This window comes from Panthera leo, chromosome B1 (genome assembly GCF_018350215.1).
Source record: "Panthera leo isolate Ple1 chromosome B1, P.leo_Ple1_pat1.1, whole genome shotgun sequence".
In the NCBI taxonomy this organism is placed as follows: Eukaryota; Metazoa; Chordata; class Mammalia; order Carnivora; family Felidae; genus Panthera; species Panthera leo.
In genome coordinates this window covers 36013432-36033972 of record NC_056682.1, presented here as the reverse complement: position 1 = coordinate 36033972, position 20541 = coordinate 36013432, and the positions used below count along the sequence as shown (strand labels likewise).

General features: G+C 52.4%; 1 protein-coding gene across 4 annotated transcripts in view; it reads right to left on the bottom strand.

Moving 5' to 3' along the window:
* The window catches only part of GFRA2 (GDNF family receptor alpha 2), a 97182-nt gene extending 79582 nt beyond the window's left edge, over positions 1 to 17600 (bottom strand). The window contains exons 1-2 of one of the 4 annotated variants that reach the window (XM_042934661.1): positions 17355 to 17600; positions 4909 to 4995 (exon numbers count right to left, since the gene is read on the bottom strand). In XM_042934661.1, the coding sequence (XP_042790595.1) occupies positions 4909 to 4995; positions 17355 to 17415 (148 nt within the window). In that variant the 5' untranslated portion in view covers positions 17416 to 17600. Of the gene's footprint in view, positions 1 to 1572; positions 1818 to 4908; positions 5612 to 17354 lie in introns of those variants that run through there. The other 3 variants (XM_042934663.1, XM_042934664.1, XM_042934662.1) reach the window with 3 other exon arrangements.
* Between the last annotated feature and the right edge of the window lie 2941 nt (positions 17601 to 20541).

Sequence of the window (20541 nt, the reverse complement as noted above, 5' to 3'; positions counted from 1 at the left end):
TCGGAGAGACCACAGACCCTGTAAAAGACGAGGAGGCCAGAGAAGAAGGTCACAGCCTCAGCAGAGAGCTGGGGGCTGCAGGACCTGCTTGAGCATGCCGAGGGGGACCCTCACTTTCCTGCTGCCCAAACCTCCATCAACCTCAGTTCCAGCCAGAGGTCCAGCCAACATGCCGGGCTAAGCCAGGAAAGCAGCAGAATATTATTTAACTTTCCTAGTCTTTTAGGACTTTAGAGACACAGTGTCCGGCCCCCACATTTTACCATGGGGTTGGGGGGGTGGGGGGACTGAGACCTAAAGAAGGGAGATAACAACTCAAGGTCACACACAGGCCGAAAAGATCCCTCAGACTCCTAACCTGTCCATTCTAAGTTCCCAGACCCTAAGAGAAGACCCCAAGAGACAAGCCTGAGACTGTGGCCTGAGGCAAGGCATGCCTGGAAGGGAGCAGCTACCCCTCCCCGGCCCAACCCTCCACATCTTCCAGTCCAACTGCACACTGGCTAGAGAGCTGAAAACAGGATTTCTGTAGACAAGCTTTACCCCAGCCCCACTGACAGAAAGTGCTGCAGGCAAGCCTGACAAGCAACTCGATTTCCTGTGTGTGTGTGTGTGTGTGTGTGTGTGTGTGTGTGTGTCCGGACAGGCCTTTTCCATGTCTCTCTCTCACACACTTCTCTCTCTGACTTCCTCCTAAGGTCTATTTCTCCATCACCTTTGCTCTTGGAATAGCTCTGTGCTCTTGTTCACTCTCTCTCTATAGCATCTACTATTTTCTTCTCTTTCTTCCCTCTCTTTCCACCCTCCCCTGAAACCCTGTCCCCCTCTGTCTCTCCTTTTTTTTTTTTTCTTTCCAAAAGCCAAATAATAAGCCAATTACAAAAGAGAAAGAGCTTCCCTCCTCAGACCCTGGCCTTGCACATGGAGCCTCACCTCTCCAAAAGTGAACAAGCAGAATTCAGCCACCTTTCTTACCCATCACCCTCAGAGCATCTAAACCCACAGGCCTCTGAAGGAAGGGGCTCAGGGAAAAAGATTCAGAAGTGAAGGGTAGGGAAGGGCTCACTTGGTCCTGTCAAAATCAAGCTCCCAAAATGGTTTCCTCTAGACACAGATATTTCCCTGGTCTCCCTGTCCTCTCCAAGCCCCTCACTCCAGATTCTGCCCTAGAAAAAGCTCTTCTGTGCACCAGAGCCAAGACTGCCTTTTCTGAGACCCAGGAGTGATCTGGGAGGCCTCCTCCATTCCATCCAGCCCAAAACATTGTAAGATCCTAGGCCAGAAGTCCCCTCCTCAGAATCCCCCACACACACCCTACCCCATTCCCTATCCAGAACAGCCACTTCTCATTCCTTCCCCCAGAAGGCCCTGCTCACAGTGGGGGGGGTGCTACCGCAGGAAGAGAGCGACACCTAGAGGCAGAGCACTGCACCACGAGCCTGTCACTCCCTACAGCTGCAGAGGGAAAAGGAATCTGCTGCTGGAAGGGAGGACACCCACCCACAAGAAAAGGAAGTAAAGGAGGAAGGGGTAGGCCAGAGCAAAAGATAATACCTCTCCCATTGACCATACCTCTGCCCCAGGACAGGAAGAGCTGAAGGCTGTGGCCAGGCTGAGACAAGACCGGAGAAGAAGCCAGCATGGAGTGGGGGCATCTGCCCAGGCACTGGCTGGAGAGGTGTCCTCCACCCAAGCAGAGGCAGCAGCTTTATTTCCTGGCTTCAGCAAATTCCTAGGTCCCTGAGCAAGACTCAGTGCATGTGGGCCACCCACAACCAGCTGAGCTGACCCAGCCTCACTTGTACCTGCTGCCCCCACCCAGCCAGCCAGCCTGCCTGCTCAAGAATAACCCAGCCCTAGGACTTCCACTGACTTCACCCCAACATCCCAGCAGCTTTCTCCCTTCCTATCTTGACTGAGCCTGAGGATGCACTGTCGGAGACAGACTGAGAAAGGAGCATTGTGGGCAGGTTTAAAGGTCAGGACATTGGCCTAGGGGACTGGGGCAATAAAGGCACTTACCCTGCATGCCCGGCAGGTGGGGCCCGGAGCCCCATGGAACAATCCTCACAGAATCCTGGGCTCCTGTGCCAAAAGCAAGGGCTTCCCCCCATCCTGCCAGCGGGCACATGTGACTGGGGCAGGAAGATGCTCTGCAGAGAGCCAGTGAATCCTCTCACCAAACTCTCTGGCTGCACCTATCCCTGGCTCTTCTAGTTGGCGTCACGACCCCCAGAACCAATCAAGCCCAGCAAGAGAAAGAAATAGCAACTGAGAGCCTTGGGCCAGGAATTCCAAAAGAGTAAAGGTCAGAGGGTACCCTGGAGATGCTCCCAAGTTCTAGGTCAGGGAAAAAACTCAGATCCATCAAGAAAAGACATGTGGAACAGCTTCTAGAGACAAGGGGGACCGAGAGACTACGTGGAGCTGTACTGAACATCTTGGCAACAGCCAGAATGCTCATTCTCCCCCCTGGGCATGTCAACACTGGAGGTCAGGATGACTGGCCAGAAAGGCCTCTCTACCCCAAGACCTCACTCAGAACCTTGGGGGGTGCTCACTGAAGACCTGTGCTCCTGGGAACATGTTTCACCGTGCCTCTCACACACTGAAACTGCCTACCCAGTCTCAGGCTCCACAAAACCTCTCCTCCAAGTGGAATTTCCAACCAACTCCCAACAGTAGGATCCTTGCCAGGAAAGTGGCCCTGAGGCTGAAGTTTCCTTAATAACAACGTATCCCTTCCTCCTTGGTGGGCCTAACCCACAGCCTTCCAATATCCTGTGGTCACTCAGTTAACCCCTCCCCTGCCCTGGCTTTGGAAAGGGGCATCTCAAGGGAAGGGCTTTGACCAAAAGGGCTGCTGACCCCCTGCTCTTACTCCTCCTCTCACCACTCAGCCCCCAGGGTCCATCTCTGACACACGCAAACACACACACACACACACACACACACACACACACACACAAACACACACACGCATGCATGCATGCATGCTCTCATACACCTATATCATGAGAACAAAGTCAACTCCTCAGCCCTCTCAGCTGAAAAAAGCCTGCCTGCAACATGGTGTTCTGTGCCGAGACAGCACTAAGGGGCCCATATTGCTGTTTTCTATCCCAGGACATTAGAAGCCCCCTCTGGGGTGTACACAGCTCAGCAGCGCACAATCTGGTTGCTTTTCCTGAAATATAATTTTCTTTTCTTCTTGGCCCTGCTCATTCTTGATCCCAAAAAGCTGGATTTTCAGACCAGCAGTGGGAGAAAAGGTCAGGTTTTATAACAACCCCTTTGGAATGAGAGTCCACTTGCAGTGGGTAGCCAGGAAGGGCTGCAGGATTACAATGGGCCTGGAGTACCTCTCCAGCTCCTTCCCACACCCTCTTCTACCCAAGAGAGGAGCTGCCTCAGACTTAGGAAGGCAGGACCTCCAAGGCCATACCCTAGAGCAGGGCCAAGCCCCCTAGGAAGTTTCTGGGAAGGGGCAAAGGATGGGGGTGGACAAAGGGTCCAGTGCCCAACCAATATTGACTCAAATCCCCTGTTCAAGTCAAGAGAGCACTTATTAGACCATCCAAATCTTTCCAGGATAGGCACCTACCTCCTCAGGCCTTCCCCTCTCCCCTCCACCAGGAGGCAAAGGGTACACTCTGGACCCAGCCTGGCAGCCTGGCTCACCACTGGCTAATCGCAGGCCAGGATGGTGGGAAGAGCATCCACACTGAAGCAGATGTGTGCTCCCTCAACACATGCATTCCCCAGCTCCCTCTCTGGAGCACCTTCTCCAGAGCAGCAGCCTTGCCTGGGACTCCAGGTCTGCCCAGGGCCTCAGAAACGCCTTCTCCCTCACCTCCACTCCCAGAATGCTCTCTCTGAACCTATTTCCCAAGCAACTGAGATTTCACATAGCACAAAAGGGGGTGAGAGGTTGGGAATTCTGGGTGGGAAAGAGACTGCCCAAGGTTCGGGGGCACCAGGCAGCCCCTCCTCCCTGCCCTTGGAGGAGGGGGCTTACAGAATGGGCACTGGTCTTTGTTCGGATCTCTTTCTTCCAACATCCCTCTCTTTCTTCATCCAAGGAAGCAAACTTTGACCTCCCTCCTCTTCCTACAAACTACAGGGTGCCCCCGCGGCCAGAGGTGGTGAAGGATAGGCAGTGAATGGTTGCTCCAAACCCTCCACTCCGGCCCAGGTATCTGGCTTGGGTCTGGGCTACAGGAAGGGCAAAGGGTGGGGAGAAACTTGAAAAGTGTTCCAGGGAGCGGGGCCACTGGAAAGGATTTCCGGGTGCGGGAAGCGGGATGCACTTTCCAGAGGTTGATTGGCAGGTGAGGGGATGGCTGCCATCGCTGCCCCCACACACGTCCAAGCAGGAGCTCCTGGAGAAACCCATGCTGTCCGCCCGAGTCGATCCGGGAGCCGACAAGAAAGATGGAACTGGCATGATTTTTCTCTCCGCGACACTGTGCCTCTCCCCACCCACCTTCCTCTCTTCCAAATCAAGAGTTGCAATTCTTTCTCAAGTTGCCGCAATTTGAATCCATTATTTTGGGAGAAATGAATGCTAGTAGCATTGTGTGCGAGTAAGCGAGTGTGCCTGTGTGTGCGTGCGTATGTGCGGGGATGGTTAGGGTGTTCCACGTCTCCTTCCCAAGCCCCTTCGTAACCAGCCAGCAGCGGTTCGCGTCCCTCCGCCCGCATCCTCGCCGCCCGGCCCCGCTCGGTTCGGCAGCGCTGGGGCCCGGCTCGCTCCGCGGCGCGCTCTCCCCGCCGGTCTCCAGCCCGCGCCCCGCTCGCCCGCCGCGTTCCCGGCTTCTTGCCGGCGCCCGAACGCGCGGCCCCGCGCGGCCCCCCAGGCTCCCGCGGACAAACGGCCCTCCTCCGTCCCCGCCCGCAGGTACTCACCTAAAAAGAAGAGGAGGCAGAAGACGTTTGCCAAGATCATGTTAAATAAATCCCACAGTTTTTTGTGTTTTTTTTTTTTCTTTCTCCCTTGGGTAAAAAATAATAATAACAACAACAATAATAATAGCCAAGCAGTGATAATCAGCCCCAAATCCAATGCGGAGATCCCAAGCTAGTCCACCCGATGAAGATCCCGAGTCCTGCGATTCTCGCCTCTGGGGTGGGGGGTAAGGAGGGCGGTGGGCTGCCTCTCGACGCCCTTCTTGCCCACTAAAATGAAATATACACGTATGTGAGGATATATCTGCTTTACAAGCCGAGAGCCCGGTCGTCGCTCTGTCCTCCCCTCCGCTGCTCCGGGAAGGCGCGAGTCTCCGCGGGTCCAATTCCCCTGCGCTTCCCAGGAGCGGACTGGGGAGGTGGGGGAGAGGCGATTTGAGAGTGAAGGGCTGGAAGGAAGCAGCAAGGGTGGGGGTCAGAATAAAATGCAAATAGAGAAATCCACCGACGGGTGTTAGCGCCAAGGAACAATCCGGTGGGAGCTTCGAGGACGAGAGCCCGGAGTCGCTTCTTTCGCACCAAGACGAAGAAAAGATTCAAACAAAAAAAAATCTTCTCCCGCTAACCCTTGCTCGTCTCACTTTTTTCTAATGGAATTCCAGTGACCGTGTGTATCTGCGTGCGTGTGTCTTTCTCTCGTCTCCCTCCCTCTCCTCTCCCTGGCTCTCGCTCTTTGCTCTCGCTCTCTCCAGCTCTCCCTCGCTCTCCTCCCTCCCTCCCCCTTCTCCCTCTCTCCCTGCTCCTCCCTCCGCCCGCCCCCCCTTCCCCCTTCGCGGCTCCCTCGCCGCGGCTCTCGCGCCCGCGCCCCTCTTCTCCGCCCGGGGCTCGGCGCTCGGGCTCCCAGGCGGCTGGCGGCGCGGGGAGCGGGAGCGCGGCGGAGAAGCGACACTCTGCAGCGGCGGTGGCGACACGGCGGTGGCGGTGGCGCCGGGGAACGCTGGACGAGAGGAGAGCTCCGCCGCTGACTCCCTCTGCTCTGGCGCCCGCCCTTCTCGGGACTGACCTGATGCCTTGGCCGGAAACTGACCCGCTAGCGGGGCTACGGCTCAAGCCCACCAAAGGCTCCGCACCCTTCCCCTCCCCCGCCGCCCCACCAGACCTCCCCCTGCGGCAGGCGGGTTGCGCCCTCCAACCCCCACTGCCCTTGCCCCCGCCGCCTCGGCCCACGGGTCCTGGAGGCCTGGGGAGGCTCAGCTGAGGCCGGAGGGCGTGGGGAGTCCCGGACATCCCAGCTATCCCGGGGTGTGGGGGAGGGGCGCTCGAAAACCCCCCAGGCCTGGTGGCCAGGGTCTGAGGAGGGGCTCCACCCTCCTCAAGCGGAAGCGTCCTTGGACCCTGGAGTCCAAGCAGAGTGTCTCCCCGAAGGTGCTAGAGAAAAGAAAGACCCCCTCCAGCGCCAGCCCCCAGCGTCCCCGCGCAGCCTGCCTGCCCAGGTCCAGCCCCGAACACGCATACACCTGTGCTCTCCACGCGGGGCTCGAGAACTTTCCCTACACACCCCCGGCGCCCCGCATGCCCCGGCGTTGCAGCCCTTCGAGACTCCCCTTCCCCAATGGTCTCTCCTCCCCTGGTGCGGGAGGAAGGCCGTGGTGCCTGAGCGCCCTGACCGCCTCCTAGAACAGCGGACCTGCCCGAACCGCACCAGAGGGATCGGTCCGGGGCTGGAACCCCACCCTGGGGGGCGCTCCGGAGACCGACCCGGCCCAGGGCTCCGTGCCAAGCTTGGCGGCCCGCGCTCGGCGACGGGCTGGGCTCCGAGAGCTCTCCTGAGGCAACCGGCAGCTCCTCGCTTCGGAGGCACCGGGAGGGGTCCCCTCCCCCAGCCGAGAAGGGGGCGATTGATCCATCTGTCGATGGGCCGGGCTCACCGGCGTGTTTTAGTCACGGAATTTACAGTAAACGCCCAGAGGCACCAAAAAGGAAGCGTCTGGCTGGGAAAGGGCTGAAGGAGAGGTGAGGTTGCTGGCACGTTCCAGCAAGAGGGGGCGAGGCGGCGGGGCGGTGGACACGCGGGGGACACGCCCACGCACGCCAGGCACCCCAGTTTCACTCTTCCTCCTGACACATCCTCAGCAACGTTCGAGCTGCCTGCGTCCCTCGGCTTTGGTGCACACATTCCTACATTCGGCGCGCACCCCGGGTGCTGGGGTGGGGTACACCCAGTGCCTCGTAAACTTTCGGCGCTACTCAAAACCGGATCTAAGGTGTATTTGGTGGTGTCTTTTACCATGCATGTTTAAATGAACAAGTCTCTAGAAAAGAGTAAACGCTAGAAATCGACCTGGGCTCGAAAGGAAGGGTCACTCACAAAACCATCAGCCTTCGCTAGTGGAAGAGCTAGAGGGAGCAACTTCCATCTTGCGGATTTAGGCGGGAACACAGATCCCCAGCCTTGGAAGCACAGCGCGCGGGTCTTCTTCGAATACCTCTCTCCTTTTGCTGATATTGGGGCGTCGGCGGGAGCCCTAGCCCCTCCCCCTGCCCTCCACTGAATGATGCCCTATGGAGGTGCGGCCGAACCCAAGGAGTGGGAGACGGGGTCCAAGAATGCTTGGGGTAAGAGCTGGGGAAAGCCTCCTCAGGGCAGACCTCCCTGCCTTTCCTCTGGGCCTCTCTGTTCTAGGAAAAGACTTCACAACCGACAAGACCTCCCTGCCTCGTTTCCAGAATTCGGGGACTTAAGGAAGCAGCTTCGGAAAAGTATAGATGAAAGGGTAACAAGCCCATAGGGCTTATGCTGCTGGGGAGTCTGGGGAGACTGGAGGCCAGAGGCTAGGAGGCTCCCGCAAATAAAATTTCTCCCTCCCCTGCCCCACTTCAGGGACTTCTGGTAGCCCAAATTCCCTCCACCATCCCCACGCTCTGGTATCCCATGCAGCTTTTCCCTCTTCCAAGGGCTAACTCTACTCCCAGCTCCCAAATCAACACATCGCTCTTTCTCCTCTAAAACTTTAACTGTCTTTTAACCCTGGCTAGACATAAGGACAACTCTCTGGGGGTGCCCGGGAGGCTCAGGCAGTTATGCTTAGGACTTCAGCTCAGGTCATGATCTCACAACTCCTGGGTTGTGACAGCTGTGCTGAAAGCTCAGAGCCTGAAGCCTGCTTATTCTGTGTCTCCCTCTCTCTCCTCCCCTCCACCATTCGTGCTCTCTCTCTCTCTCTCGCTCTCTCTCTCTCTCTCTCAAAAATAAATAAACATATATGGAAGGACAACTTTCTGAAACACATGTGGGAGCTTTACCTGACCCCCTTTCTGGTGAAGGTTGCTGAGAAAGCAGCAATGGACACCAGGCATGGCTCCCATTGACTTGTCTTCTTGGCAGGAGGGGAATCTGGTAGCAAGAGGTGAGTGGCTGAGGCCCTTCAGGGACTAGGCATCACCGGCCTTAACAAGGACACTAGACAACACCAGCCAGACCACCATTGAGCTTGTTGTGGCTGTGGGGCCCTCTGGCATTGGGCCCTCTCTTCCTCCCTGTCTATACAAGCCTTTCCCAATACAGCCCACCCTCTGCTGACCCCAGCCCTCAACCTACGTTGCCCTTAGATATGGCGGAGTCCAGGTGCCACACCATTATTTCCTGAGCACATGCTATATGTAAGCCTCCCGCCCCACCAGGATCTGCAGAGGAAACACAAAGGAACACATACTAGCCATAGACAATTTAATCTATAAAATCTTTATAAAATGAGGATGAAAAAAATCTTAAGGAAATTTGATGAGATACTGTACACAGAGTAGCTAGTCAGATGCCTGGTTCATAGGCAGTTGTTCATAAAATGTCACCCCTTTCCTCTGGGATCCAGAAAAAAGAATTGGGTACCTATGACAAGGCATAAAACTTAGTGCGGAATAAGAAGGGAAGATAAAAAGCTATAGTTATTCAAGGGAAATAGAGACTACTTTGTAGAGGATGATGGATAGGAGATCTTGCAAGAGGGAGTCATGGGAGAAAGGCAAGTGAGCATGTGTGAACAAAAGCACCTGGGCTTCACTGATGTACTTCCTCACACCCCCAGGTACTGTATCCTTCAGACTGCTTTCCTGAGCCCACCCCAGCTGCCCTGAGCTAACCAGCAGGTAACTCTCGTGCCCATCCACCCACCTTGCCTGCCCTTCCACCATCAAAGATCCAGAAGTTATAATGTGCAGAGGGGAAGGAAGGAGAACACTTAGGCCTTTTGTTTCTTCCTTTGCCTCATCTCTCTTGACCTACGCATCTTGTGGAGTGGATTCTCTGGAGGACAAGAGCAATAGAAGCAGAGAGGGAAGAAGGACTGGGGCAGGAGCTTGCAGCCCCACCACAGTACACACACACGCTTACACACACAGGCATGTGCACATGCCTGAGCAGAGCTCAGCTGACCAGACCTGTACTGCCCCCACAGAATCTCATCCCTTACTTTCCTTCAGTGGAGGGAAGAAGGCTGGGTGTTCCCTTGCCCCAGAGATAAAAGCCAACCAGGGATAAAAAAAATGTCAGCTAAGACATGTCAGGAACAAACATGGAACAGCAGCCCACCAGTCTCCTGCAACCAATCAAGCAGCACCGACTTATTGGACCCCTTTTCTATCCCCAACACAGTGTTGGACTGCTCCTGCCATGGAAGCATTTACACATAGAGTTAGGTCATGTACCCATGAAGAGTAAGCAACCCAAGGGAACACTGACTGGGGCCAAGTAAGAGAAAAGAAGAGTTAGTGCCACTGGATTTCAGGACTTGCTGGGAAAGTAGGACTCAAGCTGGACCTGGAGGATGGGTAGAATTTGACTGAACACAGGGGACAGCATTCTGGGAAGGGGCAGCCAAGGTAAAATCACAGGGGTAAAGGTTTGAGCTGGCCAAGAGTGGGGAGGAACCAAGGGGAAAAGGTTGGGAGGAGCTGGTGGGAGAAAATCTGGAAGGTCCCATTGGGATGCATAGTGGAGGACCAAGCGGGGAAGGCTTTGGACTTGCTCCCCTACAAGCTACTGAAGGTCTCTTAGAGGGCGTGTGACGTGATGAAAATGGTATTTTCAGAAGATTGATCTGACAATTCTGTGAAAGATGGAGATAAGAGAAGTTAGGAGGCAATTGTTAACAGTCTCGCCTAAGGTAATGAGGGCCCAAAACCCAAGCAGGCAGGCGGTTGGCAAGGACAGGAGGTGGTGGTGGGTGTGGCAGGAGGGAAAGACTCAGGGACTGGAAGTAATGGCAGGTGTGGACCAGGAGGTGAGGGCGTGAACTGGAAGTAGTGATGGGCAAGGACTGGAGGTGGGCGTGGAAGGGAGGTGGTGGTGGGCTGGACAGGAAGTGGTAGGCAAGAGCTGGAGGAAGTGAGGGGTGGGGGGAAGAGGAGGTGGTGGTGGGCATAGACAGGAAGTGGTAGGCAAGGACTGGAGGAGGTGGGCGGGGACAGGAAAAGGTGTCAGAGGCACCGTAAAGATAAAGTTTTAAGCTGTTGGTGACAGATTCGTCATGGAGTCCCAGGAGGAGGGAATTTGCCTTCTACTCCGCGGTCAAGACAGAGAAGGTGACCAGCCCTGACTTCTCAGTCTCTGTCATGAAAAAAATAATTAAAACTTTATGGCAAGGTACATGTTGATATTTCTTTAATTCTTGTAATAACTCTGTGGGGCAAGTACTCTTAACAGCACCATTTATAAATAAGAAAACTGAGGCAAGAAAAGTGATTTAACCTGGCCAGGGTCATATTTTAAGTGGCAGAATCATGATTCGAACTCTGGCAATTGGGATCTAGGGTTTCTCTCTGGTAACCCATGTGCCCTAAATAAATAAGCAAAGTGATGGCTCTCCAGCCTGTAAGTTTTCATGTCCCAATTCAGAGCATCTTAAATACTCCCTTTCTCCCTGCCCTGACCAGCAACAGTGCGAAAACACTAAAAACTGAAATTTCTTTTTTTTTCTTTGCTGCGGGCTTTGTTTGGCCTCATCCTTGGAGTTCAAGTCAAGAGCCTAGAAAGCATCCTGTCCAACATGGCATAGCTGCATGGTGCCCAGCTCATCCGGGGCCTTTCTCAGCCCTGTTCCAGCCCCCTGTCTCCCTCCTAATGGCAGGCTGACCCCCTCACCAGCATTTCATCCCCATAGGACCACTCCAGATCCTTGATGCCCAGCCTGGCAGGAGAGAACTAGTCTGGGAATGAAGACCAGCAGGGATTTAACTAAACTCTCTGATCCCAAAGAGTGAACAGGGCTGCTGAGGCAGGGTGGGTGGGACCATATTAGGAGGGAAGAAATGCATACTGCACTCAGGGGCATTGATTTCTCTAATTGATTTCGGTCAATGTTCTCCATGCTTCATCATTCTCTTTTGAGGTAGGCACTGGCAGGAGGTGGGAATCTGGCTTTACTTAGCCTCTCCCCAGGCCCTCAGAGACATCTCTGCAGCCCCACCCATGCCAAGGAGTCCCCAGGCCCTGGGGTAGCCCATCAGAGGGAGAGGAAGCTGCTGCTGAAGCAGGAATGCAGGAATGCAGATGGTTACTGGGCAGGGAGCTATCAGAACCACCTTATGTGGATATAGCACTTCTGAGTTTCAAGGCTTTCTCCTCCAAGATCCTGAAGCTCTTATAAGCATCCCTGAGAGGAAGGCGTGGCAGAATTAACTTCTCTTCCAAGTGAACCAACTCAAGCTTGAACATGTCCCATGATGTGGCCAAGGTCACAAAGCAGCCAGCAAGTGGCAGAGCCAGGACTTGAAAGCAGGTCTTCCCACACTCTGGTCTAGTGAGCTTTCCCCTTCTAACACAGAAACCAAGCATTCATCCTACCAGGGTGCCGGGCCTCTCTGCTGCTTTCTCCTACATAGGAGATCATGGAGGAGAGGGAAAAGGGACCCAATAGTTTTTGGCAGTGTCTTTCATTCATCCAGAACAGGTCTGGGAAGGACTGTTTCTCTAAACTCTTTCACTAGAAGTCACAGATGTCCTGAGAAAACTGCAAAACCCCACTTCTCCTCTGCCCACTTCACAACTTCCCAATGGAGACCAGAGCTGAGCTGGTAAGTGGTCCTTCTGGTGAGCTACCATCAGCTTAAAATATCCCAGCTCACTGTCAAGCCTCCTCCCCGCTGGCCCTGAGTGCACTGCTCTGCCTATGTTGGCACCATCCAGGCCACACCCCAGCATTGTCCCCATGCCAGCACTGTGCTTGGCAGATCCCAGCTGCCTGTCTGAGCGTGCACACCCATCCCAGCTCTCAGGCACTGGCGATCTGCCAGGTTACCCAAGGTCAGAGGCAGAATCTAGGGAGAGGGGCAGTGATTGCTTCTGCTAAGCTGTGGGGAGCCTGCTCCTGCTGCCTGCTGCCCCCCAGGAGAACTCTCAGACCCAGCAGCTCCCCACAGGGACTATGTCTTTATTTAGCCAAGCCTGGCAAAGTGGGTGGAGCACCGGAGCTAGGTCTGAAATGGACTGTCACTCGAAGGGCCCAGGGCAGTCTCCAGGGGGCTGGAAGGCAGCTCAGAAGGGGCTCTGGACAGAAAACAGGGACCAGAATATCCCTCTTTGAGCAGACATGCCTCCCCTAGGCCTAATGTAGAGTTTGGACAGATGGGCACATTTACCTTCATGGCCCCCCTTCCTCACCCTGACCCTCTTCACCCTTGGAACTTTCTCATCATCCAAAACGTTCCTCCTCACTCCACGGTCCCCATGCACTATACTTTCCAGATATCCTCTCTAGCCCCAACAGCAACCAGGGGGAGGGGTAATGTTTAACCCAAAAGAATGAATTGCTAATGGTAGAATTTCAATCATCCTGAGCCCTCAGGCTGTCAGGGTTGAAGGAAATTTGCAGGACAACAAGAATAGAGAGCCAACAGATGCCTGGCATTCAACAGCTTACAAAGCTTTTTTCTGTAAATTCATTTCCCTTCGGCCCCCAGTCTCTGAGGTGAGCATTTCTCAGATAAAAAAAAAAAAAAAATTAAAAGTCAAGGCACCAAGTGACTTATCCGTGGTCACTAGTGAGCTGCCAACCTAGGATTTGAACCCAGATATAACTGATTCCAAATTTCCTATTTGTGAGGTAACCTTTCCTCAAACACTTCCGTAAAATAAAACAAAAATAAAATGCTTTTTAACTGTAAAAACTAAGACAATTTCACAGAAACATTTCCCTTGACAGGGTGCTCATTTCTCCTTCCATTCCACAGTCCCAAACTGCTTGGATCGTTGAGACGTTCTTCCTTACGCCAAAGTGGAATCTGTCTCCCCAGAGCTCCCGTGTCCGCAAGGATGGAACCTGTATAGGAGTCCCCCAAGACTCCCCCAAGTCCCCCAAGGAGTCCCCTCAGGCTGCCCACACCCGTGGACAGCCAGCTGCCCATCAACCTCTCTGACATCAGGGTTCTTGGCGCTGTCTGCTTTCCGCAGAAGGGACCAGAGCCATCTGGTACCGTTCCCACCTCTTGCTCCCCAGCCCAAGTCATCACGTGGAGGAAGTCATCACATCTGCAAAGCAGGCCATTCCCAGGGGTCCAGGCACCTGCTGCCTCCCTACTCCAAAAATGGGTGGGTCCCCGCTCCCTGGATGGGGAGGGACTGACTGTACCAGGTTTGGAGGCCACCTTTAAGCAGTAGGCTTGAACAGTGGAAACTTGAATAAGGTAGAAGGGGCCCACAGTGACCCCCAGGACTGAGTGCAAACAGACTCCTTAGGTGACCCATCTCAAAATAGCCAAAGGCCCTAGCTGACCAATGGGCTACTTAACAACCAGGCATAGGTACCAAAAAAGGAACATTCCATACGTTCCCATACCTCCTCACTCCCTGCTTAACTGCAGCCTCCCACCACTGCCTCCTGGCAGAGTCTCTCCTTTACCGTCCTGCCTGCCTGCTGCTGTCCTGCAGTGTATTCAATAAACTTCTATCTCCTTTGTTCTGCCTTGGCTGAGTTCTTTCACTGCCTGGGCCTCCCCAGATCCACTGGCCCCACACTAGGGAGTCTGCATTGCTGACAGGAGGGGGAGCTTCAGGATTCTTCTATCTTCCCAGGCCTGGGGTGGTCCCATTTCTCCATATTCTTGCAACCTGGCTCCTGGGGCAACACCCCAACTGGGAAGTGTGGCACTGTGGAAGGAGGCCCAGACTAGGCTTAGAGGTCCACCTTTAAGAGTCCAGTATTATTTGGGGGTGCCTGGGTGGCTCAGTCGGTTAAGTGTCAGACTCTGGATATCGATTCCTCACATTTCCTCCTGGGATGGAGCCCCAAGCTGAGCTCTGCACTGACAGCGTGGAGCCTGCTTGAGATTCTCTCTCTACCTCTCTCTTTGCCTCTCTCTCTCTCTCTCCCTCTCAAAATATATAAATAAACTTAAAAAAAGAAAAAGAGTCCAGTACCATTTGGACATAGCACAGTGCACATAGTTGGGTTTCCTAGTTGAAAGAACAAGAGGAAGGAAGGAAGGACAGACTTTGTACTACAACCCTTACTTGTCTTACGATAGGGTTACATCCAATAAACCCATCATAAGATGAACATATCATAAGTAGAAAATGTATTTAATGCACCTTAACCTACTGAATGTCCTAGCTTGTCCCCGCCTACCTTAAACGTGCTCAGAACATTTTCATTTGGGCAAAACCATTCTATTTTGTAATAAAGTGTTGAATAGTTCATGTAACTGGTTAAACACTGTGCTGTAGATGAATACAGAATGGTTGTCAGTGCATCAGTTGTTGACCCTCATGATCGCATGGCAGACTGGGACCTGCACTCACTGTCACTGGCCAGCATCATGAGAGAAGATTGTACCATATGTCGCTAGACCAGGTAAAGATCCAAATTCAAAATTCAAAGTATGGGTTCCACTGAATGCGTATCATTTTCACACCATTATAAAGTCAAGTATTTGTAAGTTGTACCATCATTAAGTCATACATAAGTTGAGAAGTCTGTGTTAGAATCTCTGTCCTCTCCTTGTCTCTGATCCATCCCAACTCCCCAGTTCATCTTCCACGCCATTCACCCCATGGAATGAGCCAGCCCAATGTACTTGGTTTCCAGCCCCAGCTCTACTCCAGCTATGCTTGTGACCTGAACATCCTCAGGGAAGAGACCTCTCAGAAGAGAAGGAAGATCCAGTGAGACGCTGCATGTGACACTGACTCTGAAATGTCTGAGACACTCTGCTGGTGCAAGAAGCAGTCAGTATTTTGGGGGGCAGCCCCTACCCCATGGAGAGTTTTGGGGCCTCCCCATCTGCTTCAGGAGTGAGCAGCCCACACCCAGTGAACTGTTTGGCATAGCTCTGGCTGCTCCAGTGACTTGGAGCTCCATGGTAAAGAGGAATATCCCCTTTCCTCAGACATGAAAACCAAGATCTCCAAAGCTGAGCACTCATGCTCTATCAAGAATGCCTGTTGATTTCTTGCCTATACTCCTCACCCCACTCAAACCTCTATGCAGACAGGACCTACATCTTCTTTATCCCCATATTCCCAGAGGCTGGCACATAATCAGTGCCCAGTGTGTGCTTCTGGAATCAATGAATGAATGAATGAATGAATGATGCCTCTTTCCTGACCTAAGCTCAGCACAGAGGCTCAGGCACAGGATCACTGACCTGGGTCAAAACACTTCTTTTACTGGACTGTTACAGGACTCACTAGGATCTAACTGACCCATTTATAATGCTTCTCTTTCCTCCCATTCGGTTTTCCTTAGGAAAAATTGATAAATCTGACCGAAGGATTTTTTTTTTGCCACTTAAGTTCTTTTAATTCAAGCTAGATTGGTTTATACTCTTCACTTTAAAGTCTAGGTCTATAATGACTTAGTACATTAACAGTTCATTAGAATTCCCGATCGACACAATGAACTGCCTGGCTCTTACTTGTTAGCATGTAATCCCCCCACCCCCTGCTCTTCAGCCCAGCAACTCCAATAATTTTTACTCTAAAGAAATGGGGCAGGTACAACCTCAATTCTCCCCAAACCTGACTCCCCCGCCAAAGTGGGTGATGAAGACATAGCCCACAGAGAATAGGCAAGAGTGCCAGGAACACCGGTCTCTCCCAAGAAAGGGTTTCTGAACTGAAAAGAGTAGAGCTGATCTGCACCCTCCCCCAGGTGGTCAACACTTCAATACCTCTGACCCCTGGTGTCCCCACTGCAAGGCATACCCTGTGGGAGAGGGGGTTCTCCAGTTTCCAGCCTTGCCTTCCACCAAACTGACCTGCCTTTCAGGCAACTGCCACTTCAGAGGCAGTCTGATAAACAGATCCTAAGCCAAGTGGTAATCCATGTATTTTAAGGTTGTCAGTGCATTGCATTTTCCAGAACTAGCAAAACTGAGAATGGTCTTTTTTTTTTTTTTGCAATCAATTCTGATCAATCAATCAATCATTGAATTCTTCAATACCTTCTAGGTATTCCTCTTTGACACACATGCATTTTAAAGAAATATGAACAGAGAGACAAGGTCTTAACGGGACGTAATGATTCTCTAATAGCGGAAATCAGGCACCAGGGGAAAGGGATTCATTCAAATGAGATCTGAGAAGGCAAATCTGCCTTCATGCACCCCTCCCCTCTCCTAACCAAGGTAGATACTGTTAATTGGTCGCAGCTAAGACTTCTCAATGCAGTGCTCCAGGCAGCCGGAACCAGTCACTTGCAGTGGGCATGCAAGTTCATCTAATCCATTTGCAAGTGCTGCTTGATGAATTCTGAATGCCCTCTGGTCCTAAGATCTGGAGTTCTGGGAGGTGTCTGGGAAGCCACTCCCTTCACCCTTCAAATCACACTATGGCTGACCCTGAGATACCCAGCCACACCAGGAGTGTCCAATGAGGGTGTGAAAGAGCTTTTCAAAAGACAAAGACCTTTTCACTCCCCAAAGGAGAACAGGAACAGGTCTGTTGGAAGAGACCTACTGTGCCAAGAAAAACACCCAGCCCCTGTTGGAATCTGATGACTAATTAGAACCAATCCCTGTTACACAAGAGCTTCCACCTGCCATCAGCCCTGAGGGAGCAGGCATTTCTTCCCGAGGTGCTGCTCGCAGCCCCTGCTGGACCACCACTCCAGTGTGCTCCATCCATCTACTCTTTGGATGAGATTCAGGCCACCAGAGCATGAGAAAGGCCTTGCCTCTACACCCCCAGCCCCATGAGGAGCTAGGAATAGGGGAGGCCCCATGACCGATGTTGTGATTGTTAATGAGTGTTCTGGGAGTGCTTAAATGGACTGTACAGGTGCAACAATGAGCCCGCCACACGTAATATCACCTGCTTGCCAACCCAACCCCAGCATTTCCACAGGGGCAGGAGACAGACACCACGTGGACCCCAGGGGATGCATGCAGATAGCAGGAGGGTAGGAAGGGAGCCCGTGCCTGTTCCCCATCCTACACACCCCCTTACAGATCTGTACCTTCAAAATTCAGGTTGCAGCTTCCTTTCCTGCCGCCCTTCGCCTGCTCACTCCTTCCCATTTGTTCAAGGGGGCACTGGATTGAGCATCCACGAAACTGCAGGCACCATCCTGCTGCTGAGGGTATGGCAGACAAGGCCTCCTCCCCCAGGGAGCCCCTGCCCCAGTCCTCTCAACCTCCCTCCTTAGTCCAACCAGGCCCCTCTCCAGCTTCTAACACCACCACACTGGACTCCTTACTGGCCTTTAGAAACAGGAAATGCAAACATCATGGGCAAACATCACAAACATCACAAAGCACCCTGGCAGTATCTCCTCTGGTCCTCAAAACCACCTGCACAGTCGACAGGCTGTGATTGTTAGTCATAAAGATGGGGCCCATTCCTGGCTGTGCTACTTACTAGTTGTGTGACCTTGGGCCAGCCCCCTAACTTAGCTGCCCCTTAAGAAAACAGTGATGGTAGGCCTACTCTGCCCATACACAACTGGCGGATCGTTCTGCCATCACTGAAGTGCCTGCTGCAATTGCCTGATGTGCAATATCAACAAACACTGTCTGTCTTCAATAAGACAGCGTCGAGGAGCTTCCAACCTGGTTGTGGGGAGGCAGATGGAAGAACAAATAAGTGTAACACGGGGCGTCTGGGTGGCTCAGTCGGTTAAGCGTCAGACTTCGGCTCAGGTCATGATCTCGCGGTTTGTGAGTTTGAGCCCCGCATCGGGCTCTGTGCCGGCAGCTCAGAGCCTGGAGCCTGCTTCAGGTTCTGTGTCTCGCTCTCTCTCTGACCCTCCCCTGCTCACCCTCTGTCTCTCTCTGTCTTAAAAATAAATAAAACATTAAAAAGATTCAAATAAGTGTAACACATTTAGAAGCTAACCAGTGGTAGAATTAGAGCATAGTGGGGAGAGGGATTGATTAAACATTGGATGTGTGTAGCAGTGGAGATTTAAGGAAGTCATTACATTAAGAATGAATGCTTCCTGAGCTCTTGCCAGGGGGCAATTCCCGAATATGTAATTGCTCCTAGGATCGAAATGATAGATGTGAATTTGCCCAACAATAAACTGTGGAAAGCTGTCCAGAGCAAGGTATTCATTTTACTGATAATGTAAGATGTCAAGCCTCAGTCAACCAAAATGGGTTGTTAAGCTAGGCTATGCTACAGCAAAAAAAAAAAACTGTGAAGTCTCCATGGGGTGTGTTATAAAGGTTTCTTTCTTCTTCATACGACAATCTCAGCTTAAGTTTGCAGGGAGTTCTGCTCCACACAGTCACTCAGGGATCCAGACTGACACGCTATCATTTTGTGGCTGCTCCTCCTGGAACAAAACCCCTCCTGAGTCACTAAGGCAGAAGCAGAAAGAGCTGGAGTGGAGACAGCTGGCCAGAGTGATCCGTGTCACTTTCACCCATGGCCCATTGGCCAGAACCAATTACATGGTCCCATCTGACACATGGGATGTGGATAAAGAGATGGACTGTGTGGTGCCATCAATGTCTTTGTCGTGATGAACCAAAGAAAAACTCTGCCTCCTACAAAACCCTTTTAAGTATCTCATAGAAAAGAGTTTTGCCAACTATAAACTTTTCTGCTGCTATGAGACAAAAAGTATCTGTGGATTAGATGTCTCCTAGGGATAAGACAAGGCTCTGAAGGGACGTCACCCCTGCTGGATGGGGGACAAAGCAGAAAAGGTCCCTTATCCCCTGTGCAGACTTGCCCACACAGCTGAAACAGCCTCAGCCGGTCACACTAAATACAGGCCTTCTTTGCCTCTTCCTCTGGCCCCACACTCCCTCTGGCAGCTCTGCCACAGCTTCATATTTGTTTATTTTTCCTGCCGGGGTTTTTGCAGTATTTCTCCTAAGTGGGACAGCTACATCGATAAGTTCCATTGCATCAGGAGTGTGATTGAAGAGCAGAGGGCTGGCCTGCTGGCTGGGGCTTCTGGTCCGATGCACAAGGCGCTATCTCTCACACACACCCTCTGCCGTGACAGTCTGGCCCCTCCAGCCCTCTTCAGCCCTCCCCACTCCCCTCACCGCCACCGGCTACCAATTCCATTCTGCTCCAGAACCCCTGCTCCAGCCTGCCCGGTCTGCACATTCATCTCCCAAAGCCCCCACCACAGGTCTTACCCTCCTCCAGCCCAGAGCTTTCACTCAAAACATTGCGTCCATCTAGGATATCCTTTCCCCATCTCTGCCTGTCAAAATCCTTCCCAGATACACACAAAAATGTCAACAGCAGTTATCGCTGGCTGATGAGATTACGGATTATCTTTATCTTCTTCTTTCCAATTTTCTCTATTTGGAGATTTGGGGGAATGAGCGTATGTTATTTTTATAATCAGAAAAACACAATGAAGTCGTTCTTCAAGTCCCTGCCCTCCTGCAAGGCTCCTGCTCACCTGGGATTACACTTCTTTTTTTTCCCTCTGAAATTCTGTGGCTCTTGGCCCTATCACAAATTGCTTCATACTCTAGTTAGTTGCTGTGTGTTAATGTCTGATAGGTCCACAAATGGCAAGTGCACGAGAGCAGGGACACATTATACACATGCTCCCTGCCCTGTATTGTCCTTGCATATACTATGTCTCCAGGCACATAGTAAGTTGGGAGTGACACTTAGCAATTACAGGGGTTATAGGGATGGTCCTGGTATCCTTACACTGACTTGGGGAGGTGAAATCAGAGGAAGTTAGAATGAAGGGCCTTAGAGTTTATATAACTGAATACCCTGTACTTATACAGACTGTTTCTGACATTTCATTTGCCCACTAATAGGGCTTTATTACTCCTACCATGTGAGCAGCCAAACTAAGGCCTAGAGAGGTAAAGCAATTGGTCCAAAAGTCCAGAACCCACATCTCCTGTCGCCCAGCCCATGCCTTAACCACTAAACCACAACTGCCACTCCAAGACCTTATTAATAGTCATTTCTCCCCCACTCCCAGTCAGCAGCTGGACATGGCTTGCCAGGTTAATAATTTGTTCATTAGGCGCCTAATGAATTACTTGTTAATTGCTAACTTGACAAACAGCCAGCAGTCCCCATCTGCCTGGAGAAATGGCAGCAAACAAGCACACAAGGGCCAGCCAAGCCCCAGCCACCCGAGAGCAGAAGCTTGCAGCCTGAGGGTGGCAGCAGTGGCGCCCAGGAGACAAGCCTGTCTTGGCCAGCGC